Source organism: Salvelinus sp. IW2-2015, linkage group LG2 (assembly GCF_002910315.2).
Source record: "Salvelinus sp. IW2-2015 linkage group LG2, ASM291031v2, whole genome shotgun sequence".
NCBI classification, from domain to species: Eukaryota; Metazoa; Chordata; class Actinopteri; order Salmoniformes; family Salmonidae; genus Salvelinus; species Salvelinus sp. IW2-2015.
The window spans coordinates 29,736,431-29,759,260 of NC_036839.1; the positions used below are offsets into that span (position 1 = coordinate 29,736,431).

Genomic DNA, 22,830 nt, shown 5'->3' on the forward strand with positions numbered 1-22,830 from the left:
CTGTCTGTAAACAGTTGTTGGAAAAATTACTTGTCATGCACAAAGTAGATGTCCTAACCGACGTGCCAAAACTATAGTTTGTTAACAAGAAATTTGTGGAATGGTTGAAAAACGAGTTTTTATATGACTCCAACCTAAGTGTATGTAAACTTCCGACTTCAACTGTATATACACACACACTAGTCTAAGTGAGGGAGGGGTAAACGGTGGGACAGATGTGAATGATCATTATGCTCAGAGCTTAAATTTATCAATCTACACATTGGTTGTTTACAGATTGCAAGAAAGGCATTGCACCGTACTTGTGGACGTGACATTCAAACTTGAAACATGTTTAACAGATATCTTGCTTGTCTGGATGGCCTCTTCTACTCCTCTTCTGACCAATTAGTCTGTATATAATGTAATCACACACACAGTTTAATGTTGTGTGAAAAGCACAGATGCTCATTCTGTTTTAGTTTGATATTAATAGGCATTTTTTTTGCCACTTAAGATATGCACCTACTGTAATGACACCTGCTTGTATGAAATATTATACCTTCGCTGCTAAAACAAAAATTGGGCCAACCAAGAATCTATTTTGGGGAAGTGGTTTGTTGTACACATTTATGAACACCTGCAATCTCACCTTTGCTAGAGTAGATCGGGAAGGTTAGCCGCCACCACACACACTTTGTGTAGCCTAAGGGAGGGGTAAATCTAGTGAGTCTAGCATAGAAGGTCTGGGAGGAGCTGCGAATGGAAATTTCCCCATTGAAAGTCTATGGCCTTTGGAATGCATTAAATTGTATGTATATTTTGCTATGGTTTAAAAAGTAGAAATAGTATCAAAAATATTTTGTCAGATAATCTAGTCTGAAGTAGTCAGTAATGTTAGCTTGGTGTCTAGCTCAAAGTTTTTTGAGCAGGGGTGGGCAAAAGAAAAATAATATGAGTATGTTGACTCAAATTACATAAGAGTTGCTGTTATAAACACACTAAAACCCTAAAAGTATTACCTCTGGTTAGTTCAGTAGCATATGTGTGTGATTAATTGCATTAGATCAAAATAAATAACTTGAATGTCAATGATTTATTGTGTACAACATGAAATTTGCATAAATTAACAGCTAATTTGCATATTAAATGACAATGTGCCCATTTCATTTATTTATCCTTTATTTAACCAGGCAGGTCAGTTAAGAACAAATTCTTATGTACAGTGACAGCCTACCCAAGCCAAACCCAGATGACGCTGGGCCAATTGTGCGCCGCCCTATGGGACTCTCAATCACGGCCAGATGTGATACAGCCTAGATTCGAACCAGGTACCAGGTCTTGCAATGAGATGCAGTGCCTTAGACCACTGCACCATTTGGGAACCCAAATGCATACATATATGTATTTAATCCCAATTAATTTTAAAATGCACATTGTATAACCCTGAATGTCATTTTGATAGGAAATTAATATCCTGAAATGTTTGTTAGTTAATCTGAGCCCACCTGTGTCATTTTGGTGCCATTTTTGTTAAACACTTTCTCTAGCGACCTTTGACCCAGAATTCAGACACACAAATTGTATTATCACAGCAATGGTAAGATTTTCTTCAACTGTATTATTGACTGTATCTTTTGTTTATTCCATGTGTAACTCTGTGTTGTTGTATGTGTCGAACTGCTTTGCTTTATTCTTGGCCAGGTCGCAGTTGTAAATGAAAACTTGTTCTCAACTTGCCTACCTGGCTAAATAAAGGTGAAATAAATTACATGCATGAAGCAAAGTGTACTATGCTTCTGAGATTCTGTTGTATCATTGGGTATGCTCAGTTCAAGCGATGTTCATTTTACCCCCCCAACACCCTACTACAGAGGACAAACATAAGAACAAGGTAAGCGTTTTATATATATATATATATATATATATATATATATATATATATATATATATATATATATATATATATATATATATATATATATATATAAGTATTAACCTTTACCGAATCTAAGTCGTCGAAACTGAATTACACAAAGCCTGGTCTCTGCTCAGCTCCGTTTGTGGAGTTAATAAGAAATGTTATTCACCATGGAGTTGAGTTTAGTCAGCTAACGTCACATAAATAAACTAGAGCAATGACCGAGCGGTCTGTTCAGAGGGAAAACCCACTGAGCGATAGGGATCTTCTAGCATCAGTAGCGACATGTTTGCATAGAAATTGTGCAAAATGCATGTAACATTGTAAGGTTAGCTAGTCACATATTTGAAAACATGGCCTCATAAAAGGGTATAGTAAAGCAGTATCATCCTACCTGTCATCAGACACGCTGATCACCCCGTCCTCCTTTGGAATTATAACCGCCGTGTTCACAACATCTTGGGAAGCCTCGATTTTATTGAGTAGAACAGGCGTCCGAGTCTGCGGTTTGGGTTGTATTTCTGCCGCCATGCTGGAGGTATAGCTCCTTCGACAGTTTTGGCTCTCCGTAACATAACACCCTAGTCGAGCCGCATAGGTATTCTAGGTTGTAGTAGCTAGAAACTGTTTGAACACAGCGACCCGTGTGTTGCAACAGCCAAAGATGCTGCTAGTCAGCTGACAAGACATTCACCTACTACGACGCCCATGTTCGAATCATAGACATGCGCGAAAAAACTAGAACGCAAGGCTACCGGAAGTTGCAATATTATTAATGTTTTACTTGTTACTGTATATACAAATGATTAAAACAAAATAGAAATCAGCACATACCGATGAAATCACATCAGTTATGTGATATTCATCATTCTTACTATGTAAACAGTTCGGCAAAAAAATGCTAAATAGAGAGCAATATTAATGGCGTATTTTTGTAGGCACTAACGGAGGCAGGCTAACATTTGCAATGGCTCATAGGTCAAAGCAATGACGTTTCAAAGCCTATGGGGAAATGCAAAGCCGGAGGTATTTAGCTCCTTCGTAACATAACACCCTAGTAGAGCCGCATAGGTGTTCGAGGTTGTAGTAGCTAGCAAGCTAGAAACTGTTTGAACACAGCGACTCGTGTGTTGTAACAGCCAAAGATGCTGCTAGTCAGCTGACAGGACATTGAACAACGACGCCCATGTTCGAGCCATAGATATCGAATGGAAAGGCTACCGGAAAATCAATATTATAAAAGTTTTACTTGTTACTGTATTTGCAAATAGTACAAATTATTAAAATGATCACATACTGATGAAATCACAACAGTTATGTGATATTCAGCATCCCTACTATGTAAACAGTTCTGCAAAAAAATGCTAAATAGAGAGCAAGATTATTGGCGTATTTTTGTAGGCACTAACGGAGGTAGGCTAACTCCGTCTGCCATGGTCAAAGCAATGACATATGACATTTCAAAGCCTATGGGGAAATGAATGGGGGTTTTGTAGGGTTTTTGGATAAACGCCGAAAATAATGTCAGTGTTAAACACAGGCTTAGGAGATCTTATACGTTTTGATCTATGAGATAATCTTCATCAGCTAACATCACTTTTTGTGAATTTTGAAGCATTTATGTAATCAAAACAAGCACAAAGGATTCATAAAGGTCATGTTAACTGAATGCTATTGTCTCATATAGAACAAAACGTATAAAATCTCCTAAACCTGCAGTTAACCTCAAACCTAATTTCTGGTGATTATCCCAAAACTCCATTATTTTCCCATTAATTTCACCTATAGGAATGTTCAACGAACCAGAGGTAGAAAATGCTAACTAATTTCCGTTTTTTAGGACTACAAGCTGGCAAGGTCTATTGATTGGCTTGAATAAAACATTTCTGAATAAATTAGGCTAAGCAGCTGCAGTATTATTATCCCATTGAAATAACTAAAAATATCAAATTTGAAAATTATGCACAAACGAGAACATCACAATCGTATGGTAATGAGGAAACCTTCAAAATAAAATCTAACATTTCATCACATTGCAATACTGATATTGCATTTTAATCAATGGCCACTTTTTTAAGACCAGTAATGAAAGTTACAATGTTGAGACTGGTATGTTGATAATATTGGGCTGTAGAGGAAACATCTGTCTTAGCTAAAGTGGGGTGGAAATTATTCAGTATGGTCTCTAGTTCTAACCAAATATGTTAAAAAAATTATATACGTGTATATTTATTTTTTTACAAAGACATATGTTGTTGTTTTTTAGTGGGACTGTGTGGCAAGGCCTGCTGCGGCTTTATACTCCGCCCCCTCCATTGCCCCAATGTAATACTGTATATGGATACATATTGGGCTGTAGAGAAAAAACCTTACTACCTATCCCAGCTAAAGTGTGGGTCTCTACTAACCAAATATGTTTTGTTTTTGAGGGGGACCGTGAACTGTGTCATACATATCCAGCAGTACTCCGTACTCTGCTCCCTCCATTGCCCCCAATGCAATACACATATGGAATAGGCTACATGGGTTGTAGAGAAAAAACGTTACTAACTATAGCTAGGTTTCCATCCAATTGGCGACAGATTTTCATGCAAATATTGTAAAATCTACATAAAAAAGAGCACTTTCTCACCAGAAACCACGTTTCCATCCAGTTTTTATGTGGGTAGTCATACCCTATATAAAGAAAATAATGACAGCTGTGATGAACAGGTAGTTTTGGTACAATAAATGCAGACAGATCATTTTTAAATTCCAAGGTAAACAAGGTGACTTTTCACAGAGTACACCGACTTGGAGCTCGGAGCGACAAGGCCAAGGGTTCCAGACCTATCATCAAAAAATTTGAACACTACCAACAAAAGGAGCTAAAAGGGACCAAATTCTGTCTCAATTACCAATTTCCACAGGAGATAAACGAACGTCGCAAGAGACTGTATCCTGTACAGAGGCAACAGAGGGAGAGGGGTAAGCGTGCCTGCCTCATTGTGGACAAACTCTTTATAAATGGACAGCTATTCTGAGACAGCTCCATAACACCATGGCTGTACTAAATTCTACAGTGACTTCAGTTTACGGGGGAAAAAAAGAATGTTAACTGTAAAAATGTGAACACTATGAAGTTGATATGAACACACACACACTCAATTACATGCTCGCTTACACATACGGACTTATACATACATACACACCTGATCTCTCTCTCTTTCTCTCTTCTCTCCCTCTCTCCCCTCTCTATCGCCGAGAAGTTTTCTATAATTTAATGTTTTTTATTTGTCTATCTTTTCTATGTCTTTGTCTACATGTTTATCTATGTTTACAACAAGCCAGGGGAAGATATCAGAATGGGGAAGATATCAGAACAGGAACGTTGTGGAATAATAACATATTGTATGGTCCCGTGTGGCTCAGTTGGTAGAGCATGGCGCTTGCAACGCCAGGGTTGTGGGTTCAATTCCCACGGGGGGACCAGGATGAATATGTATGAACTTTCCAATTTGTAAGTCGCTCTGGATAAGAGCGTCTGCTAAATGACTTAAATGTAAATGTAAATGATACATTTGTACTGTAGTGAAGCCGTCTCTATAGTAATGCAAGGTCTCTTTCATGATCATGTAAAACGTCAATTGCTATGGCAATGATGGGATGTGTTTTTCTATGAAAATGATGTTAAAGGTAATTATGATGCAACTATGATGGTGATATGATATGGATTACAATTATCACCCTATAGGCTATACTCACTTCATGTTACACACATAGACACTCAACCATGCAAATTGTCTGGGTTACTATTTATTTGGACATCACACATTATAGTCTTACTCTAATCCAGACATCATACACACTCTCACTAAATCACATCCAATATCATACACATCAACCTACTCAGATTTACTACACACATAATATCTTGACCCAATTGTCCAACATCTGTGGCATTGGCTCACAGGCAAACAGGCAAGGGAATAAAACAAATATTGCTCGAACCTGTTTCTTGAATTCTAAATATCAGACATTTGAAATATCAAATTTTGACCGTCATAATACCTCTTATGGCAGTAACTTTACAAGCACTAATTATGGTCAATTTAGACTGAGAATAGTATCTAGTTATGGTAAGAGGTGAAATAAGTATAGCCAGTGATAATTGTAACAGTTTAGCAGATTATTAAAAAAAGAAGATCGGTCTTTATGTGGCTAAAAGAAAAGGAATATAACATATACTGTTTACAGGAAAATTGCTCTACAACCTTAGATGAAGTTGCGTGGGAAAAGGAATGAGGTGGTGAAATAATTTTCTGTCATGGACAAAGGAACTCAAAAGGTGTGATGATATTAACAAAAATGTTGATCTGAATGTGCAAATAGTCAAGAATGATTCACAAGGAAGGTGGATCTTTCTGAATATGAAAGTGGATGAAAAAGCGATTTGGCTCATTAATTTATATGGTCCAAATCAGGATGATCCATACTTCTTCGAAAATATTTATACCAATTTATTGAACTTACAAATCAAATCATTATGGTGGGAGATTATAACACAGTGTTTAAGTACCTCAATGGCCCGAAAAGGAAATCACTCTACAAACTATCATCACCGTGCCCTTAAGGAAATCACAAATATTATGGACACATTAGAAATAGTGGATATTTGGAGACTATAAAAACCCGACCTAGTGAGATATACATGGAGGAGACTTAATCAAGCTAGTCGTCTTGACTACTTTCTTGTCTCTTTCTCTCTTGCATCAAAGGTTAAAAAGTTTTAATAGGAGACAGAATGCGATCGGATCATCTAATTGGCCTTCACATAACTCTTATAGAGTTTCCACGTGGATGGGGATATTGGAAATGTAATCAACGTTTACTGCAGGACAATTTATTTTTAACGAAGACATAATAATTTATCACTGAATTCTTCCAGTATAATATAGGTTCAGCAAATCCCCTTATTGTTTTGGATACCTTTAAGTGTACCTTCAGAGGTCATTCAATTCAATGTCCATCAATAATAAAACAGCAGTTTCTGGCTAAAGAGACAAGACTAACAAGGGAAATCCATGAACTAATAGTACAGGTAGATATCAATAAAAATGATACTACAGAGATACAAAATAAGTTAGAAGAAAAACAAAAAGAACTGGAGAAACTTATTCAAGAACGATCTAATGTAATCTATTACATAAATAAAGCAAACTGGAGGAAATATGGAGAAAAATGCACCAAATTCTTCCTGAATCTCCAACACAGGAACGCTAACAAAAGGAATTTGCAGAAACTCGTTACTGAAAAGGGAGTCATCTATGATTCTCCGAATTATATTTTAAAAGAGGAAGCTAAATATTTTAAGCAGATGTTCTCTTTTCCTTCTCATCCTCAACCACTGAATTATGATTATTGTAAGGAAGGAATTCTTTCCAAATAATAATAACAAAATAAAAATTAACAAATGTACACAAAAATCAGTGTGAAGGCCAAATTACAGAGGAATAACTTTGAGGCTATTAAATCCATTCAATCTGGAAAAACCCCAGGGCTTGATGGATACTGGTAGATGTATATCAAGCCTTTTTTGATAAACTCAAAGCTCCATTGCTAGCTTGTTTTAACTACTCCTGTAGAAATGGTAGTCTGTCAGGTACTCAGCAGTAAGGTCTGATTTCACTATTATTAAAACAAGACCCAGATGGCAAATATAAAGACCCAGTCTATATAGAAATCTGGAGGCCTGTCACGGCCGTCGTAAGGAGGAGACCAAGGCGCAGCGTGGTAAGCGTACATTCTTCTTTATTAAAAGAACGAACACTGAACAAAACGAACAAAATAACAAAACGAACCGTGAAGCTCATATGGATAGTGCAGACAGGCAACTAAACATAGAATAAGAACCCACAAAACCAAAATGGAAAATGGCAACCTAAATATGATCCCCAATTCAGGCCACCATAGACATACATATGCCTAGACTTACCAACACCCCTAGACATACAAAAACCCCTAGACAATACAAAACAAGCAAACCCACCCTCGTCACACCCTGACCTAACCAAAATAATAAAGAAAACATAGATAACTAAGGTCAGGGCATGACAGTGGGGAGGGTACGGGTGGGCATCTACCCTCGGTGGCGGCTCTGGTTCTGGACGCCGCCCCCCCTCTTTACACCGATCTCTCCGCCTATGTAGATCCGGACCGTGGATCATCGCCGGAGGCACCGGACCGGGTACCCTCGCTGGAGACCCCGGGGACCTTCGCTGGAGACCCCGGGCCGGGGACCGTCGCTGGAGACCCCGGGCCGGGTATCGTTGCTGGAGGCTCCGGACTGGGGATCGTCGCTGGAGGCTCCGGACTGTGGCCCGTCGTTGGCGGTTCCAGACTGGCCCATCGTTGGAGGTTCTGGACTGTGGCCCGTCGTTGGAGGTTCCGGACTGTGAAACGTCGCCGGAGGCTCTGGACTGGGTACTGTCGCCGGAAGCGCTGGACTGGGTACTGTCGCCGGAAGCGCTGGACTGGGTACTGTCGCCGGAAGCGCTGGACTGGGTACTGTCGCCGGAAGCTCTGGACTATGGAAGCGCACTGGAAGCCTGATGCGTGGTGCCGGAACTGGTGGTACCGGGCTGAGGACACGCACCTCAGGGCGAGTGCGGGGAAGAGGCACATGCCGGTACTGGACTGTGGAGGTGCACTGGAGGCCTGTTGCGTGGTGCCGGAACTGGTGGTACCGGGCTGAGGACACGCACCTCAGGGCGAGTGCGGGGAAGAGGCACAGTCCGTATAGGACTGTGGAAGCGCACTGGAGGCCTGATGCGTGGTGCCGGAACTGGTGGTACCGGGCTGAGGACACACACCTCAGGGCGAGTGCGGGGAAGAGGCACAGGCCCTACTGGACTGTGGAAGTGCACTGGAGGCCTGGTGCGTGGTGCCGGCACTGGTGGTACCGGGCTGGGGACATGCACCTCAGGGCGAGTGTGGGAAGGAGGCACAGGATACACTGGACCGTGGAGACGCATTGGAGATCTGGAACGTAGAGCTGGCTCAATGCGTCCTGGCTGGATGCCCATTCTAGCCCGGCAAATGCGAGGAGCTGGAATAGATCGCACCGGGCTATAAATGCGAACTGGAGACACCGTGCGCATTTCTGCATAACACGGTGCCTGACCAGTCACATGCTCCCCATGGTAAGCACAAGGAGTTGGCTCAGGTCTCCAACCTGACTCAGCCAATCTCCTCTGTGCCCCCCCCAAAAAAACGTATTGGGGCTGCCTCTCGGGCTTCCGTGCTAAACGTGTCCCCTCATATCGTCGCCGTTCATCCCATGCTATCGCCACCTGCCTCCATGGTAGGCGATCCTCTCCTGACAATATTTCCTCCCACGACCAGGATCCTTTACCGTCCAAAATCTCGTCCCATGTCCATGCTGTCTGCTTCTCCTGAACATGCTGCTTGGTCCTTTTATGGTGGGTTCTTCTGTCACGGCCGTCGTAAGGAGGAGACCAAGGCGCAGCGTAGTAAGCGTACATTCTTCTTTATTAAAAGAACGAACACTGAACAAAACGAACAAAATAACAAAACGAAACGTGAAGCTAATATGGATAGTGCAGACAGGCAACTAAACATAGAATTAGAACACACAAAACCAAAAGGGAAAATGGCAACCTAAATATGATCCCCAATCAGAGACAACAATAAACAGCTGCCTCTGATTGGGAACCAATTCAGGCCACCATAGACATACATATGCCTAGACTTACCAACACCCCTAGACATACAAAAACCCCTAGACAATAGAAAACAAGCATACCCACCGTCGTCACACCCTGACCTGACCAAAATAATAAAGAAAACATAGATAACTAAGGTCAGGGCGTGACAAGGCCTTTTACACTTCAATGTTGTGATGCAAAAATACTAGCGAAATGCATAGCACTCAGAATTATAAAGGTTTTACCAGGTATTGTTCATCCTGATCAGACAGGTTTTTTACATGGACAATGCATTGGCGATAATATACGACAACTACTAGAAATAATAGAACATCATGAAACATCTAAGAAGCCAGGCCTGGTATTTATAGCGGATTTTGAAAAGGCCTTTGATACAATAAGACTGGATTTTATTTATAAATGCCTGGATTTTTTAAATTTGGGTGATTCTCTTATAAAATAGGTAAAAGTAATGTATAACAACCCCAGGTATAAAATAGTAAATTGTGGCTACTTCTCAAGAGAGTTTTGAATTGTCAAGAGGAGTTAAACAAGGGTGTCTGCTGTCACCATATCTATTCGTTATGGCCATTGAAATGCTAGCTATTACAATCAGATCAAATAACAACATTAGAAGATTAGAAATCCAAGGCTAAAAACAAAGGTGTCCATGTATGCCGATGACTCAAGTTTTATATTAAGTCTACAAGCTAGATGTTATTTTGTTCAAGTGTTTTTTTGAGAATAAATCATGAACTCTTACCATGCTGCGCTTTGGTCCACTTCTTCATGCAACGATGACCGTTACACACATGCGCCGAATACAACAGGTGTAGGTAGACCTTACAGTGAAATGCTTTACAAGCCGTTAACCAACAATGCTATGCTTTACGAAGTTTAAAAAAAAAAAGTGTTAAGTAAAAAATAAAAATAAAGTCACAAATAATTAAACAGCAGCAGTAAAATAACAATAGCGAGGCTATATCCAGGGGGTACCGGTACAGAGTCAATGTGCGGGGGCACCAGTTAGTCGAGGTAATTGAGGTAATATTCACATGTAGGTAGAGTTAAAGTGACTATGCCTAGATAATAAACAGAGAGTAGCAGCAGTGTAAAAGAGGGGGTAGCCCTTAATTTGCTGTTCAGGAGTCTTATGGCTTGGAGGTAGAAGCTGTTAAGAAGCCTTTTGGACTTAGACTTGGCGCTCCGGTACAGCTTGCCGTGCGGTAGCAGAGAGAACAGTCCATGACTAGGGTGGCTGGAGTCTTTGACAATTTTTAGGGCCTTCCTCTGACACCGCCTGGTATAGAGGTCCTGGATGGCAGGAAGCTTGGCCCCAGTGATGTACTGGGCCGTACGCACTACCCTCTGTAGTGCCGAGCAGTTGCCATACCAGGCAGTGATGCAACCAGTCAGGATGCTCTCGATGGTGCAGCAGTAGAACCTTTTGAGGATCTTAGGACCCATGCCAAATCTTTTCAGTCTCCTGGGGGTGAATAGGCTTTGTCGTGCCCTCTTCACGACTGTCTTAGTGTGTTTGGACCATGATAGTTTGTTGGTGATGTGGACCCCAAGGAACTTGAAGCTCTCAACCTGCTCCACTGCAGCCCCGTCGATGAGAATGGGGCTGTGCTCGGTCCTCCTTTTCCTGTAGTCCACAATCATCTCCTTTGTCTTGATCACGTTGAGGGAGAGGTTGTTGTCCTGGCACCACACGGCCAGGTCTCTGACCTCCTCCCTATAGGCTGTCTCATCGTTGTTGGTGATCAGGCCTACCACTGTGTCATCTGCAAACTTGATGATGGTGTTGGAGTTGTGCCTGGCCATGCAGTTATGAGTGAACAGGGAGTACAGGAGGGGACTGAGCACACACCCCTGAGGGGCCCCCGTGTTGAGGATCAGCGTGGCGGATGTGTTGTTACCTACCCTTACCACCTGTGGGCGGCCCGTCAGGAAGTCCAGGATGTAGTTGCAGAGGGAGGTGTTTAGTCCCAGGGTCCTTAGCTTAGTGATGAGCTTTGAAGGCACTATGGTGTTGAACGCTGAGCTGTAGTCAATGAATAGCATTCTCACATAGGTGTTCCTTTTGTCCAGGTGGAAAATGGCAGTGTTGAGTGGAATAGAGATTGCATCATCTGTGGATCTGTTGGGGCGGTGTGCAAATTTGAGTGGGTCTAGGGTTTCTGGGATAATGGTGTTGATGTGAGCCATGGCCAGCCTTTCAAAGCACTTCATGGCTACAGATGTGAGTGCTACGGGTCGGTAGTCATTTAGGCAGGCTACCTTAGGCAGGTTACCTTAGTCTTGGGCACAGGGACTATGGTGGTGTGCTTGAAACATGTTGGTATTACAGACTCAGTTAGGGACAGGTTGAAAATGTCAGTGAAGACACTTGCCAGTTGGTCAGCGCATGCTGTGGTTACATTCCCAAGTAGCCTACCGAATAAGAAATACTAGTTAATTGGGTTTCCATCTCATTTTCAACTCCACTGATGGTTTGTCTCAAAAATGTTTGGCTTATATAGGCTAGTGAATGTGCCCACCGGTATTGGTGCTGCACTAGCCAACAGCTCACAGATAGGCTACACTGCATATATAGCCAATAGTATACATGATAAGATTATTATGGACAAAAGAGAGAGATTATTTATATTTTTCAAACGACTGTCAAGCATCGACATTATGTCAACAGAATAAGACCCTCGATATTTCTTGGAAAGGAGCATCGAGCTAAACAGCATGCAATTTCACCACCGTGAAGTTCATCATAACATATTTTATATGTAGCCTAATAAACTCCATGCTTGACAGAGTCAAGTGGGAGGACCACACAACATATTATATCAACATTTGTTCTTGTATAATTTATTTTACCTACACAAAAAGAACCCACCTTATCTAGCGTATTTTGTTTTGTCAACATTTGGAAATTTTACTGGCAAATGTGCTGTTTCTATCAGGCCTCTTTTAGGCCTACTTTACTCGCATATAATGTAGGATGGAAACCTGGTTTAGTCTCAGCAAAACTGGGGTGGTAATTATTAATTGAGGTCTCTACTAACCAAATATGTTTTGGTTTTTGAGGGACATTGTGTCACACGGTCTGCTGCATGGCTTTTTACTCTGCCCCATGCCCCAATGCAATACACTGAATATAGGCTATTGTATAGAATAGGCCTACATATTGGGTTGTAGAGAAAAAACCTTTCAACCTGTCTCAGCTAAGGTGTCTATTTATATGGCCCCTGTGCCCTATGCCTCTGTCATAGAAATAGATAGAATATATTGGTCGAATTAATAATAGAATGTATGATTTCTTTGATTATTCTTTTTAGATTTTTAAAGAAGAGCCTTCATCTCTGAGTTGCCATGGAGATTCCTCTCGGAATTTGCCGCCCAGGACGGCATTCTGGGATTACTGGGTCTCCCCAAACTATCATGGCGTCCTGTGAAGATGGCGACTACCATTAAACAGGCGTTGCTGGATTTCCTAACTATTTAAATTCAAGGAATTGGAGCCATAGGTAAAAAAAAACTTTAAAAAACGGTGTACATATGTGTTATAGCGCAAGCATCGGTTGTCTGCATACATATTGTTGGTTTTGTGCGACGAGTCAAGTAATCTACCAACTGCTATCAAGCTAGTCGAATGAATGAGGCCGCGGGTGCTGATACGGCGTGTCTTTGTTAGATAACCCGTAGTGGCTAACTAGCTAGTTACGTTAGTCATTTTAAAGTTCACAAGTATTAAAAGTTGTTACGCTTAAGACTGCTAACTTTTTTGGGGTTTAAAAACGACACAATCCTCTCGTTGATAACTAGCTAGCATTAGCGTGCCACGCTAGCTAACTATACGCCAACTAGCTAACGTTAGTGCTAGCGGGGTAACGTTACTTTACTTAGCTACTTTGGTTGCTATGTAGCTGCCCAGCAAAGTACCTTTCTAACTATTAGCCAGTGTCCAGCACAGTTGTTTTTATGTAACGTTACCTAGCAAGTGTTATTGCCAGTTGAGATGGACGATTACAAAAAGGTTGCATGTAAGTGGGTCATTGGTTATGTAATACTGCTGCAGTGTGTTTCTTTTTGTTGTGTGCTCAGACTCAGTGTAACCAAGAGGACATTTATGGCTGTTTGTTTAACGGTAGTAATGTAATTCATTTGTATTGTCTTGACATTCTGAAACAGCCAGGGGTACATTCATTAGTCAGATTCAGTTGCAAAACGTTTTGCAATGGAAACCGTTTATTCTAGAAAGTAGGAACCACAGAAAAGGGAGGGGCCTACCTGAATTTGTCCAATAGAAACACTCATTTTCGTTGCAAAGGGTTTCAGTTCAGAGTAAATGGTTTTGCAACGGAATCTGACTAATCAACACATCCCTGTTGAGTGCCCTGGAGTAACTGTACTGTTTTTCCTTATAGAGTGAGAGACGAGGGCCAGGAGAACAGTGCTTGGGGCCAGAGGTTTTCAGGCCATCACTCACCCCCACACAGAGCTGATAAAATGGAGTGTGCGATGGACACTCGGCAAGGTGTGTTATCAAGATTTACTATAGATATATGCCTGTAATGCGATGGATGGTTATCCTCACATAGAGGGTTATACCTAAATACTGGAAATTCATGACCAAAACAATTTTACTTGGCAATGCTCCTTAAATTCTCATTTGGAAAGCACCGGTGTCTTATAAATGCCTGTTTCTAGTTGCTGGTGGAACTCCAATAATTAGGAAATATTAAGAAGTATATTAAATCCACGTTTTGTACCAAGTGAGAGATGCTTCTCGTGTGTGATGTAGATCTTTGTTTGGGTTGTGCTGTCTCCTATTTATACACGTGGCCACATCTTTTAGAAATAACTAGTTCCAGCTTAGATGTTGGGAAATGTGATATGTCTGGCAGCTAAGATGACGAGGGATCTCCTCACTCAGTACAAAAGGTGGATTTAATATCTTTCTGAATATTCTCTGGTTATCAGAGTTTCACCAGCAACTGGAAACACACCCATGCCCAGACATGCTCCGAAACTTTGGCGGTTAGTAAGTATTTTTTAGACCTCCCGCTTTGGGCTGCATGTGTAAATGTGCAGTATATACAGTATCAGTCAAAAGTTTGGACACACCTACTCATTCTAGGGATTTTCTTTATTTGACTATTTCCTACATTGTAAAATAATAGTGAAGACATCAAAACTATGAAATAACACATATGGAATCATGTAGTAACCAAAAAAGTGTTAAACAAATCTAAATGTCTTTTATATTTGAGATTCTTCAAAGTACGTAGCCACCCTTTGCCTTGATGACAGCTTTGCACACTCTTGGCATTCTCTCAACCATCTTCATGAGGTAGTCACCTGGAATGCATTTCAATTAACAGGTGTGCCTTGTTAAAAGTTCATTTGTGCAATTTCTTTCCTTCTTTTAGAATTTTGAACGTTAGCTTGTTAAGTTAACGTTACCTGACACTCTTGTCCCTGCTCCCCCTTCCTCTTCTGCTGCGGCTTGAAATATTTCAAACTCACCCGAGGGAAAAAATAAAATTGAAGACAGATAAATGTAGCTATCTTGCTTGCACTTTATACAGTTCCAAACAAACTAGCTAGCTAACTTGCTAGACTAGTAATGTTAGTTAATCATGTTTCTATCATCAACATACTTGTTGTGTTTCACGCCACAGAGCTTCTGTACTGCGCACTGGTCACTCACGTACTGGTCCCTGGCGTGCCGTTTCTCGCACAGGTGCATTCTGAAGTGATTCAAGTGAATTGTGTTTCGCGCCATAGAGCGTCTGTATCGAGCATGGGTCACTCGTGCACTTGTCACTGGCACTGGTGTTTCTTGAGTTGTAGGCTGCCTGCCACTGCTCACAAAGCTAAATAACCTTCAGAACTGTGTTGAACCCAGACAGATTATCCTTTTATGAAGAAAAGTGAATGTGCTTTACAGAACTTGATTGAAACTATGTTTGGTAGAAAGTTTATTTTGGTGTGGTGGATATTATTCTGCCGTGGAGCAGTGCAACACTTAAGTGAACCTAGAGGAAACACTGCCGCAAGTAAATGTTTGTTGAAAGTTTCTTTGCCGTGCTTTCAGTAGACTATCGTCTCGACCTCAAGATAGCTATAGCTATGTTGCTGGAGGTTCGAGCTGGATTGGCTAGATCATGAAATGCCAATGACACACCCACCAGGTTGCCAATTCTCTTCCTGGCCACCTTTCATTAGGAATGCATGTCCTATGTTGCTGATGAAATTCACCATACTCGTAATTTATCCAGACAAAGAAATGCGATTGGTTAATCTGTAAATAAGGAATATGATTGGTTAATCTGTGCAGGTGTGGACGAGGCAGCAGAGAGTGAACACACTCTAGAGGAAACGTCTGCAAAAGAAGGAAGTGAGATGCTGCACAAGAAGAACAAGAAGCACAAAAAACACAAGGTCAAAAAGAAGAAGAAGAAACGCTGCAAGGGAGAGCGGGAGACCAGCTCAGAGTCGGTCCCAGAGTCCGACGTAGAGAAGCCACCAGTCAGAATCAGAGCAGGGTGAGGCTCCTCCCATTAGAACCAGAACATTGTTTGACTCCTCCCGTTAGAACCACAAAAATGAGGAAGTTAGATTAAGCTTAAATGCTGTGCACGTGCTTAACCTATGTCACTTTTGTTTTGAGAAGACTTCATCGTCAGCCAGAGCAGGGCACCTGGCTCACGCCCGGGAGGCAGCGCAGTTCCAAAACGAATGCAATTACTTTTCACCCGGCGCATACTCCTCCCACCAGAGCAACATGGGCCAAATAATTGAATGCACTCACTGCTAGACTCTGCCCATTACACCCAGACCTGTGCTAGACAGAACAGGGTGTTGCCTGGTCACCTCTAGATGGTTCCTTCACTGGAATATAGGAGACAAAGCAGCAGAAATGTTGCACTAATCAGCCAACAGGCTCTTGTTTGTCTTTATACTACTGGGACAATTGTGAATATTTGCTTTTATAATAAATGTTTTCTTTGTTGTTTTTAGCTTGAGGACTCATGGCCTAGTGGCTTCTGATGCAGGAGCAAGCACAAAAGATGAGGCAACAAAGGGCTTGATCACAGGTAAGGAGTGTGGCTCTGGGTTCAGGTGTAGGAAATTAACAGATGCTAAAGTTATTTGTTGCTAATGCCTGTGTACCGGTCCAAGCAGATAAACCTGAGGTATGTGATGCTAAAGCCAGAAAACACAAAAGACATGTTGGGAAAAAGAAGAAAAAGAGGAGGAGAAAAGGGGAAGAGAAGCAGGAGAAGAACTCACCTTTACACTCCCCATCAGAGAGCGAATCTATGTCGGGGTCAGATTCTGAGTCTGAGGAGAAGCCAGCTGGCACGGTTGTGCAAGCAGTTCCCATCCTGTCTAAGGCCAGACAAGAGGAAAGGGTGTCCTCCCTACGCCTAACTCTCGGCCAAAAAGAGGGGTCTCTGAAAATGTGTCAAACCTCGGATGAGCAGTCTGCGGATGCACGAGGAAAGACAGAAGAGAAGGCGCCCCCTGCTGACAGCGAGGAACAGACAGTCTCTTTCATAAAGGCAGACGATTCACGGAGCGACAGGTGCTTCAGTCACACCCAGGAGCTTCCGGACATCATCCCCAAGCAAGGCGGCCAGAGAGAGGAGACAAACGCAGGGCAGAGGTCAAAGGTGAATAACCATGCTCCCTCACGGTCAAGGTCACAGTCACTGACGGACACTAAAAAAGCCAGATCGAGTCTTAGTCATTCGACAAGCTCCAAGCAGTCCAGATCAAGCCGCAGTCGTTCACAAAGCCCCAAGCGATTGTCTGGTCTGCCTGTGTCTAGCAGGGGCAGGTCTCGATCCTTCTCAAAGAGCATGACTCCCAAGAGGAAGCAGTCTAAGTCCCTTAAAAGGACAGGACGTAAGTCCCTTTCTTTGTCCCCTAGGAGAGGACACAAGTCTCCTCTGTCCCCCAGGAGAGGAAGCAAGTCCCCTTCTCTGTCCCCCAGGAGAGGATGCAAGTCCCCTTCTCTGTCCCCCAGGAGAGGATGCAAGTCCCCTTCTCTGTCCCCCAGGAGAGGACGCAAGTCCCCTTCTCTGTCCCCCAGGAGAGGACGCAAGTCCCTTCTCTGTCCCCAGGAGAGCCGCAAGTCCTCCTCTGTCCCCCAGGGAGGACGCAAGTCCCCTTCTCTGTCCCCCAGGAGAGGACGCAAGTCCCTCCTCTGTCCCCCAGGAGAGGACGCAAGTCCCCTTCTCTGTCCCCAGGAGAGGACGCAAGTCCCTTCTCTTGTCCCCAGGAGAGGACGCAAGTCCCCTTCTCTGTCCCCAGGAGAGGACGCAAGTCCCTTCTCTGTCCCCAGGAGAGGACGCAAGTCCCTTCTCTGTCCCCAGGAGAGGACGCAAGTCGTCTCCTCTGTCCCCCAGGAGAGGACGCAAGTCGTCTCCTTCTGTCCCCCAGGAGAGGACGCAAGTCGTCTCCTCTGTCCCCCAGGAGAGGACGCAAGTCGTCTCCTCTGTCCCCCAGGAGAGGACGCAAGTCGTCTCCTCTGTCCCCAGGAGAGGACGCAAGTCGTCTCCTCTGTCCCCGGAGAGGACGCAAGTCGTCTCCTCTGTCCCCGGAGAGGACGCAAGTCGTCTCCTCTGTCCCCAGGAGAGGACGCAAGTCGTCTCCTCTGTCCCCCAGGAGAGGACGCAAGTCGTCTCCTCTGTCCCCCAGGAGAGGACGCAAGTCGTCTCCTCGTCCCCAGGAGAGGACGCAAGTCGTCTCCTCTGTCCCCCAGGAGAGGACGCAAGTCGTCTCCTCTGTCCCCAGGAGAGGACGCAAGTCGTCTCCTCTGTCCCCCAGGAGAGGACGCAAGTCGTCTCCTCTGTCCCCCAGGAGAGGACGCAAGTCGTCTCCTCTGTCCCCCAGGAGAGACGCAAAGTCGTCTCCTCTGTCCCCCAGGAGAGGACGCAAGTCGTCTCCTCTGTCCCCCAGGAGAGGACGCAAGTCGTCTCCTCTGTCCCCCAGGAGAGGACGCAAACTGTCTCCGTCTCCAAGACGAGGGCGGCGGTCTGCGTCCAGGCCTCGCGGTCGTGTCAGGAGGTCGAGGACCAGAACCCCTCCCCCTCGTCGTGGTAGACCCTCGAGGTCCCGCTCGCCTGTGAGGCTGACTCGCCGCTCACGCTCCAAATCTAGACGGCTCCGTCATTCCCGGTCGCTGAGAAGAGGCCGGAGCTCCAAGAGCTGCTCCCCGTCTCACAGGAAGAGGTCCCCCCCCAGGACACGACAGTCCCGGTCTCCGGTCAGGAGAGGCAAGCGTACTCGCTCCCGCTCTGTCGTGATCCTGAAGAGGAACAGGAAAGGCTCACTGTCCAAATCCCCAACCGGCAAGAACACCAAGTCCCGCTCCAGGAGCTGCAGGAAATCCAGTTCACCAGTACAGAAAATACTTTCCAGATCACCAAAGCGGGGCAGGACAAAGTCCAGATCCCCAAGACGCAGTAAACCATCAAGATCACCATTGCCATGTAACAGGTCTTGTACTCCTAAAGCCAAATCCCTGAAAAGAAACAAGTGTTCACTGTCAAAATCGCCCAAAAGAGACATATCGAAATCCAGGTCTGTCTTAAGCGACAGGCAATCTGACAGCGTATCCCCAGAACGCTCAAGATCCAGGTCTACTGCCAAAGACCTGAAGTCTCTGAAATCGGTCAAACATACTGAAGACAAAACTGTGAATGATGAAGCACCTACCAAGCCTGTTGGGGAGGCTGTAGCAACAGCTGCAGCAGGGCCCTGGAAGCCCCTCCCTTGGGCTGCAGCCTCCAGTTCTATCATACAGGGCAAGCCAGTGGCTGGGCAGGCTGACGAGAGTAGCTCTGAGATTCCATCTGAAGACCACGACTCTGCAGCAGAAGAGCCAAAGGGAGCAAGAAGCCCAACAAGCTCCTCTGAAGAAGAGCCAGATGAGCATGCTATCTCCAGGTCTGTGTCACCAGAGACCGTTTGTGCTGATCGCCGCTACAGGGCATCATCTTCTAAATCCTCCATCAAGAAGGCATCATCCTCGAAGCAACGTCAGTCCTCAAAATCAGCATCTCCTGCCAGGAAGTCCCACTCACCTGCCGGCAGAAAGACGTCCACCTCTCCCTCACGGAGGTGCTCCCGGTCCAAGTCTATCTCTCCTTCTCAGTCCAAGTCTGCCTCCAGAAGGAGGCGATCTATGTCCCCATCCAGGAAAAGGAAGTCTGTCTCTCCGCCTGCCAGACGGAAGAAACGGTCCAAGTCCAGAAGTCCTGTCCGGCGCAGGAGATCACACTCTAAGTCACCAGCACGGCGCAGGAAGTCACGTTCCAAGTCCAGGACCAAGCACTCAAAGTCCCGCTCCCCGGCCAGAAGGAAGAGGTCCAAATCCACAGACAGGAGCAAACGCCTCAAGTCTCGTTCTCCAGGCCGGAGGAGAAGGTCCGGGTCGCGACGGCGCCGACCCATCATGCGAAATCGCTCATTTGACCGCCGCGACCGATGGAAACGGGAACCAAGCCATTCACCCATCCTCATCCTCCGCAAGCGCCGGTCCACATCTCGAACCCGCCGCAGTGCCAGCAAGACCCCTCCTCGTCTCACTGAGCTGGGTAAGACTACAAGTATGGAGTTCTTTGGAACCCTCTTCCCGACAGCTAAAGCTACGAAGCTTCTGCGCATGTGCAGGATCCTTTATTTTCCACACAATCTGTGCTCTACTTGTTCAGCTGTCCAGAGAACAGGCTACTTTATTAAACAAGCACCATTTGCCAGAGTAGCCTGTTCTCTGGACAGCTGAACAAGTACAGCAGAGACTGGGTGTAAAGTAGAGAATCCCACACATGCGCAGAAGCTTAGGACCTTTAGCTGTCGAGAAGAGGGTTCCAGAGAACTTGGATCCGCAGCCACTCCGTATATACATACACCAATCCAATGTATTGTCATAGTTAAGTACCCTCAGTTTAATGGTGGCTGTTCTAGGCACCTTAGAACAGATTAGTTGATAGTGATAATGTAGTCTAAAATTCCACTGTTGACAGATGTGTATTCTCCCCTTTCCTCTCCCCTTTCTCACTTCACAGACAAAGACCAGCTCCTGGAGATAGCGAAGGCCAATGCAGCAGCCATGTGTGCTAAAGCAGGTGTGCCCATTCCAGAGAGTCTGAGACCCAAGGCCATCCTCCAGCTTCCCCTGCCCAACCCAGCCCCAACCCCTCTGAATCTGCCTCTTCCCCTGCCCTTGCCTCTCAACATGCCCGGCATGGGAATGCCCAACATGAACATGCCCAGCATGAACATGCCCAATATGGCCATGAGTGCTGCCATGGCCAGTATGAAAGCTGCCACCATGACTGCAGCCCTCACCAACATGGCCCAGATGTCAAACATGCCCCAGATGGCCCCCCTCCCCACCATCACCAACAAGCCCCCTCCTAGCCAGGCTCCCCAAACAACCCTTCCCCCCCTCAACCTGGACCACATAGAGGAGGTGAAGAGGAAGGTGACTCAGCAGGCCAACATCTACAGCATCAAGGAGCTCACTGAGGTAAGACTTACAAGAGACTTGTACTGTATGTAATAACAAAGATTTACTTCAGTCCATTGCGCTGGATGTAGACCCCCCATAATGTATTACAGCAAGCGTCAAACTTTAGCTCAGACTCCCATTTTGTATTCTTTTATGTAATGATTTTGGCCATTAAGCCCTTTATCTGCTTCCCCAGAGTCATGATCTTGTGGATACCATTTTTATATCTCTGCATGCAGTTTGAAGGAATTTGCTAACTGTGCAATTGCTAATTAGTGTTACCGTCATGCCTGGAAGTCTATGGTAACTGCTAGCATGCTAGTAGATGCCATAGTCTTCCAGTCCATTGCGCTAATGCTAGTTAGAGGTGGTTTTGGGAGCCAATGCTAACTTCCTTCATACTGGATGCAGAGACCTGACCCTGGGGAAGTAGATAAAGGGCTTCATTGCCAAAATTGCGAAGTATCCTTAAAGGTTACAAACATGAAGAGAATGAACCTGCATCTTACTGACGAGTCAACCGCTTCCAGATTTATTATGTAGTGTCTTGAGGTTACAAGCACGACAAGACTTGAATGTGAAGACAACTGTGTTGTTTGGGGTGTTCTCTTGTATTATTCTGACTGTGTTGACTTCACAATGATTTGTGTGTAGAAATGTAAGATGATAGCGGCGAGTAAAGAGGAGATGGCCATAGCGAAGCCGCATGTGTCTGATGACGAGAATGAGGACAGGAAGCCCTGTGGCAAGAGCTTCTTATTAAGTGTAAGAACTCCCAAGCTTCATTCTAGCATTCACCCACCATACATTCAAACATCCACGCATATTAGATGAATGATGAGTAGTAGAGTGATTTAGTAACTTTTCTCTCTATTCTGCAGTAACTTTCTTTGGGGCACATCAGAGGTTCTCCCCATGGATACCATCACCAGGTGGACAGAAGTCAAGGTTGTTGTGGTTATAGAGCAGGAACCTCATCAGATACTGCCAGCCCTTGTTCTCTGGACAATCGTTCCCTCCCCAGCCCCTCCCATCAGTACTCTAGCTGTCTGGGGAAGTGTTTGAAACGTCAGTGATCCTGTGTCCATTGGACAGACTGGCCTGAGTGTTCTTGTGTGTCATTGGATGGATTGCAGTGTGTACAGTGTGGTTATCCCTAGCTTCTACACGTTGCTCAGACAGAGCTCTCTGGACAATGACTGAAGCAAAATGATAGGAACATATTTTCAATGTTTTGTCAACCCTTTCTAATGTTAAACTTCTGTTTCTTTTTTATTGTGTTCAGTAATAATATTTCCACCTCATGGTTCCTTTAGTGACATTTTAACCTGTAATTAAGTGAACTGCTCGGTCTGCCCTCAGCACGCACGGGCACACAAATACACACATCAGTAATATGATGGTCAGGTGTGTCTTTAGTGACGGGCAGACCGACCAGGTCTCTCCATTGAGAAGACAAACTTATCAGGTCTTTGTAGGATCCACTCTAAATGTTTTGTCACTTCTCTATATATTAACTGATGTAATCTTTTGCTATTTTAATGACAAATACATTTTAGGATTTCCTTGATCAGTAGTAGAATATTATTTGGCTGACTTTGTACATAATGTGTTGATTATTAAAGGAAACCAGAAAATCACCTGTTGTCTAATGTTTTTTATGTAGGAGCCTAACTGTTAAGGTCCCCGTTTTTTTT

At 44.3% G+C, this 22,830-nt stretch overlaps 2 protein-coding genes and 1 long non-coding RNA gene across 6 annotated transcripts in view; 2 read left to right on the plus strand and 1 right to left on the minus strand.

Moving 5' to 3' along the window:
• Positions 1 to 3,004, minus strand: part of LOC111977937 (WD repeat and FYVE domain-containing protein 2) — a 29,291-nt gene extending 26,287 nt beyond the window's left edge. For 2 of the 4 annotated variants that reach the window (XM_024007721.2, XM_070448334.1), the window contains exon 1: positions 2,295 to 3,004. In XM_024007721.2, the coding sequence (XP_023863489.1) occupies positions 2,295 to 2,431 (137 nt within the window). In that variant the 5' untranslated portion in view covers positions 2,432 to 3,004. Of the gene's footprint in view, positions 1 to 1,984; positions 2,059 to 2,294 lie in introns of those variants that run through there. The other 2 variants (XM_024007707.2, XM_070448335.1) reach the window with 2 other exon arrangements.
• Positions 1 to 22,830, plus strand: part of LOC111977897 (uncharacterized) — a 176,937-nt gene that overhangs the window by 153,503 nt on the left and 604 nt on the right. The window lies entirely within an intron of this gene.
• LOC111971436 (serine/arginine repetitive matrix protein 1) lies at positions 13,017 to 22,773 on the plus strand. The gene is made up of 9 exons (XM_070449256.1): positions 13,017 to 13,130; positions 14,031 to 14,140; positions 15,947 to 16,154; positions 16,630 to 16,706; positions 16,792 to 17,749; positions 17,929 to 20,216; positions 20,688 to 21,151; positions 21,788 to 21,898; positions 22,015 to 22,773. The coding sequence occupies exons 2-9, from the start codon at positions 14,113 to 14,115 to the stop codon at positions 22,015 to 22,017; spliced, it is 4,137 nt and encodes a 1,378-aa protein (XP_070305357.1). The 5' UTR covers positions 13,017 to 13,130; positions 14,031 to 14,112; the 3' UTR covers positions 22,018 to 22,773.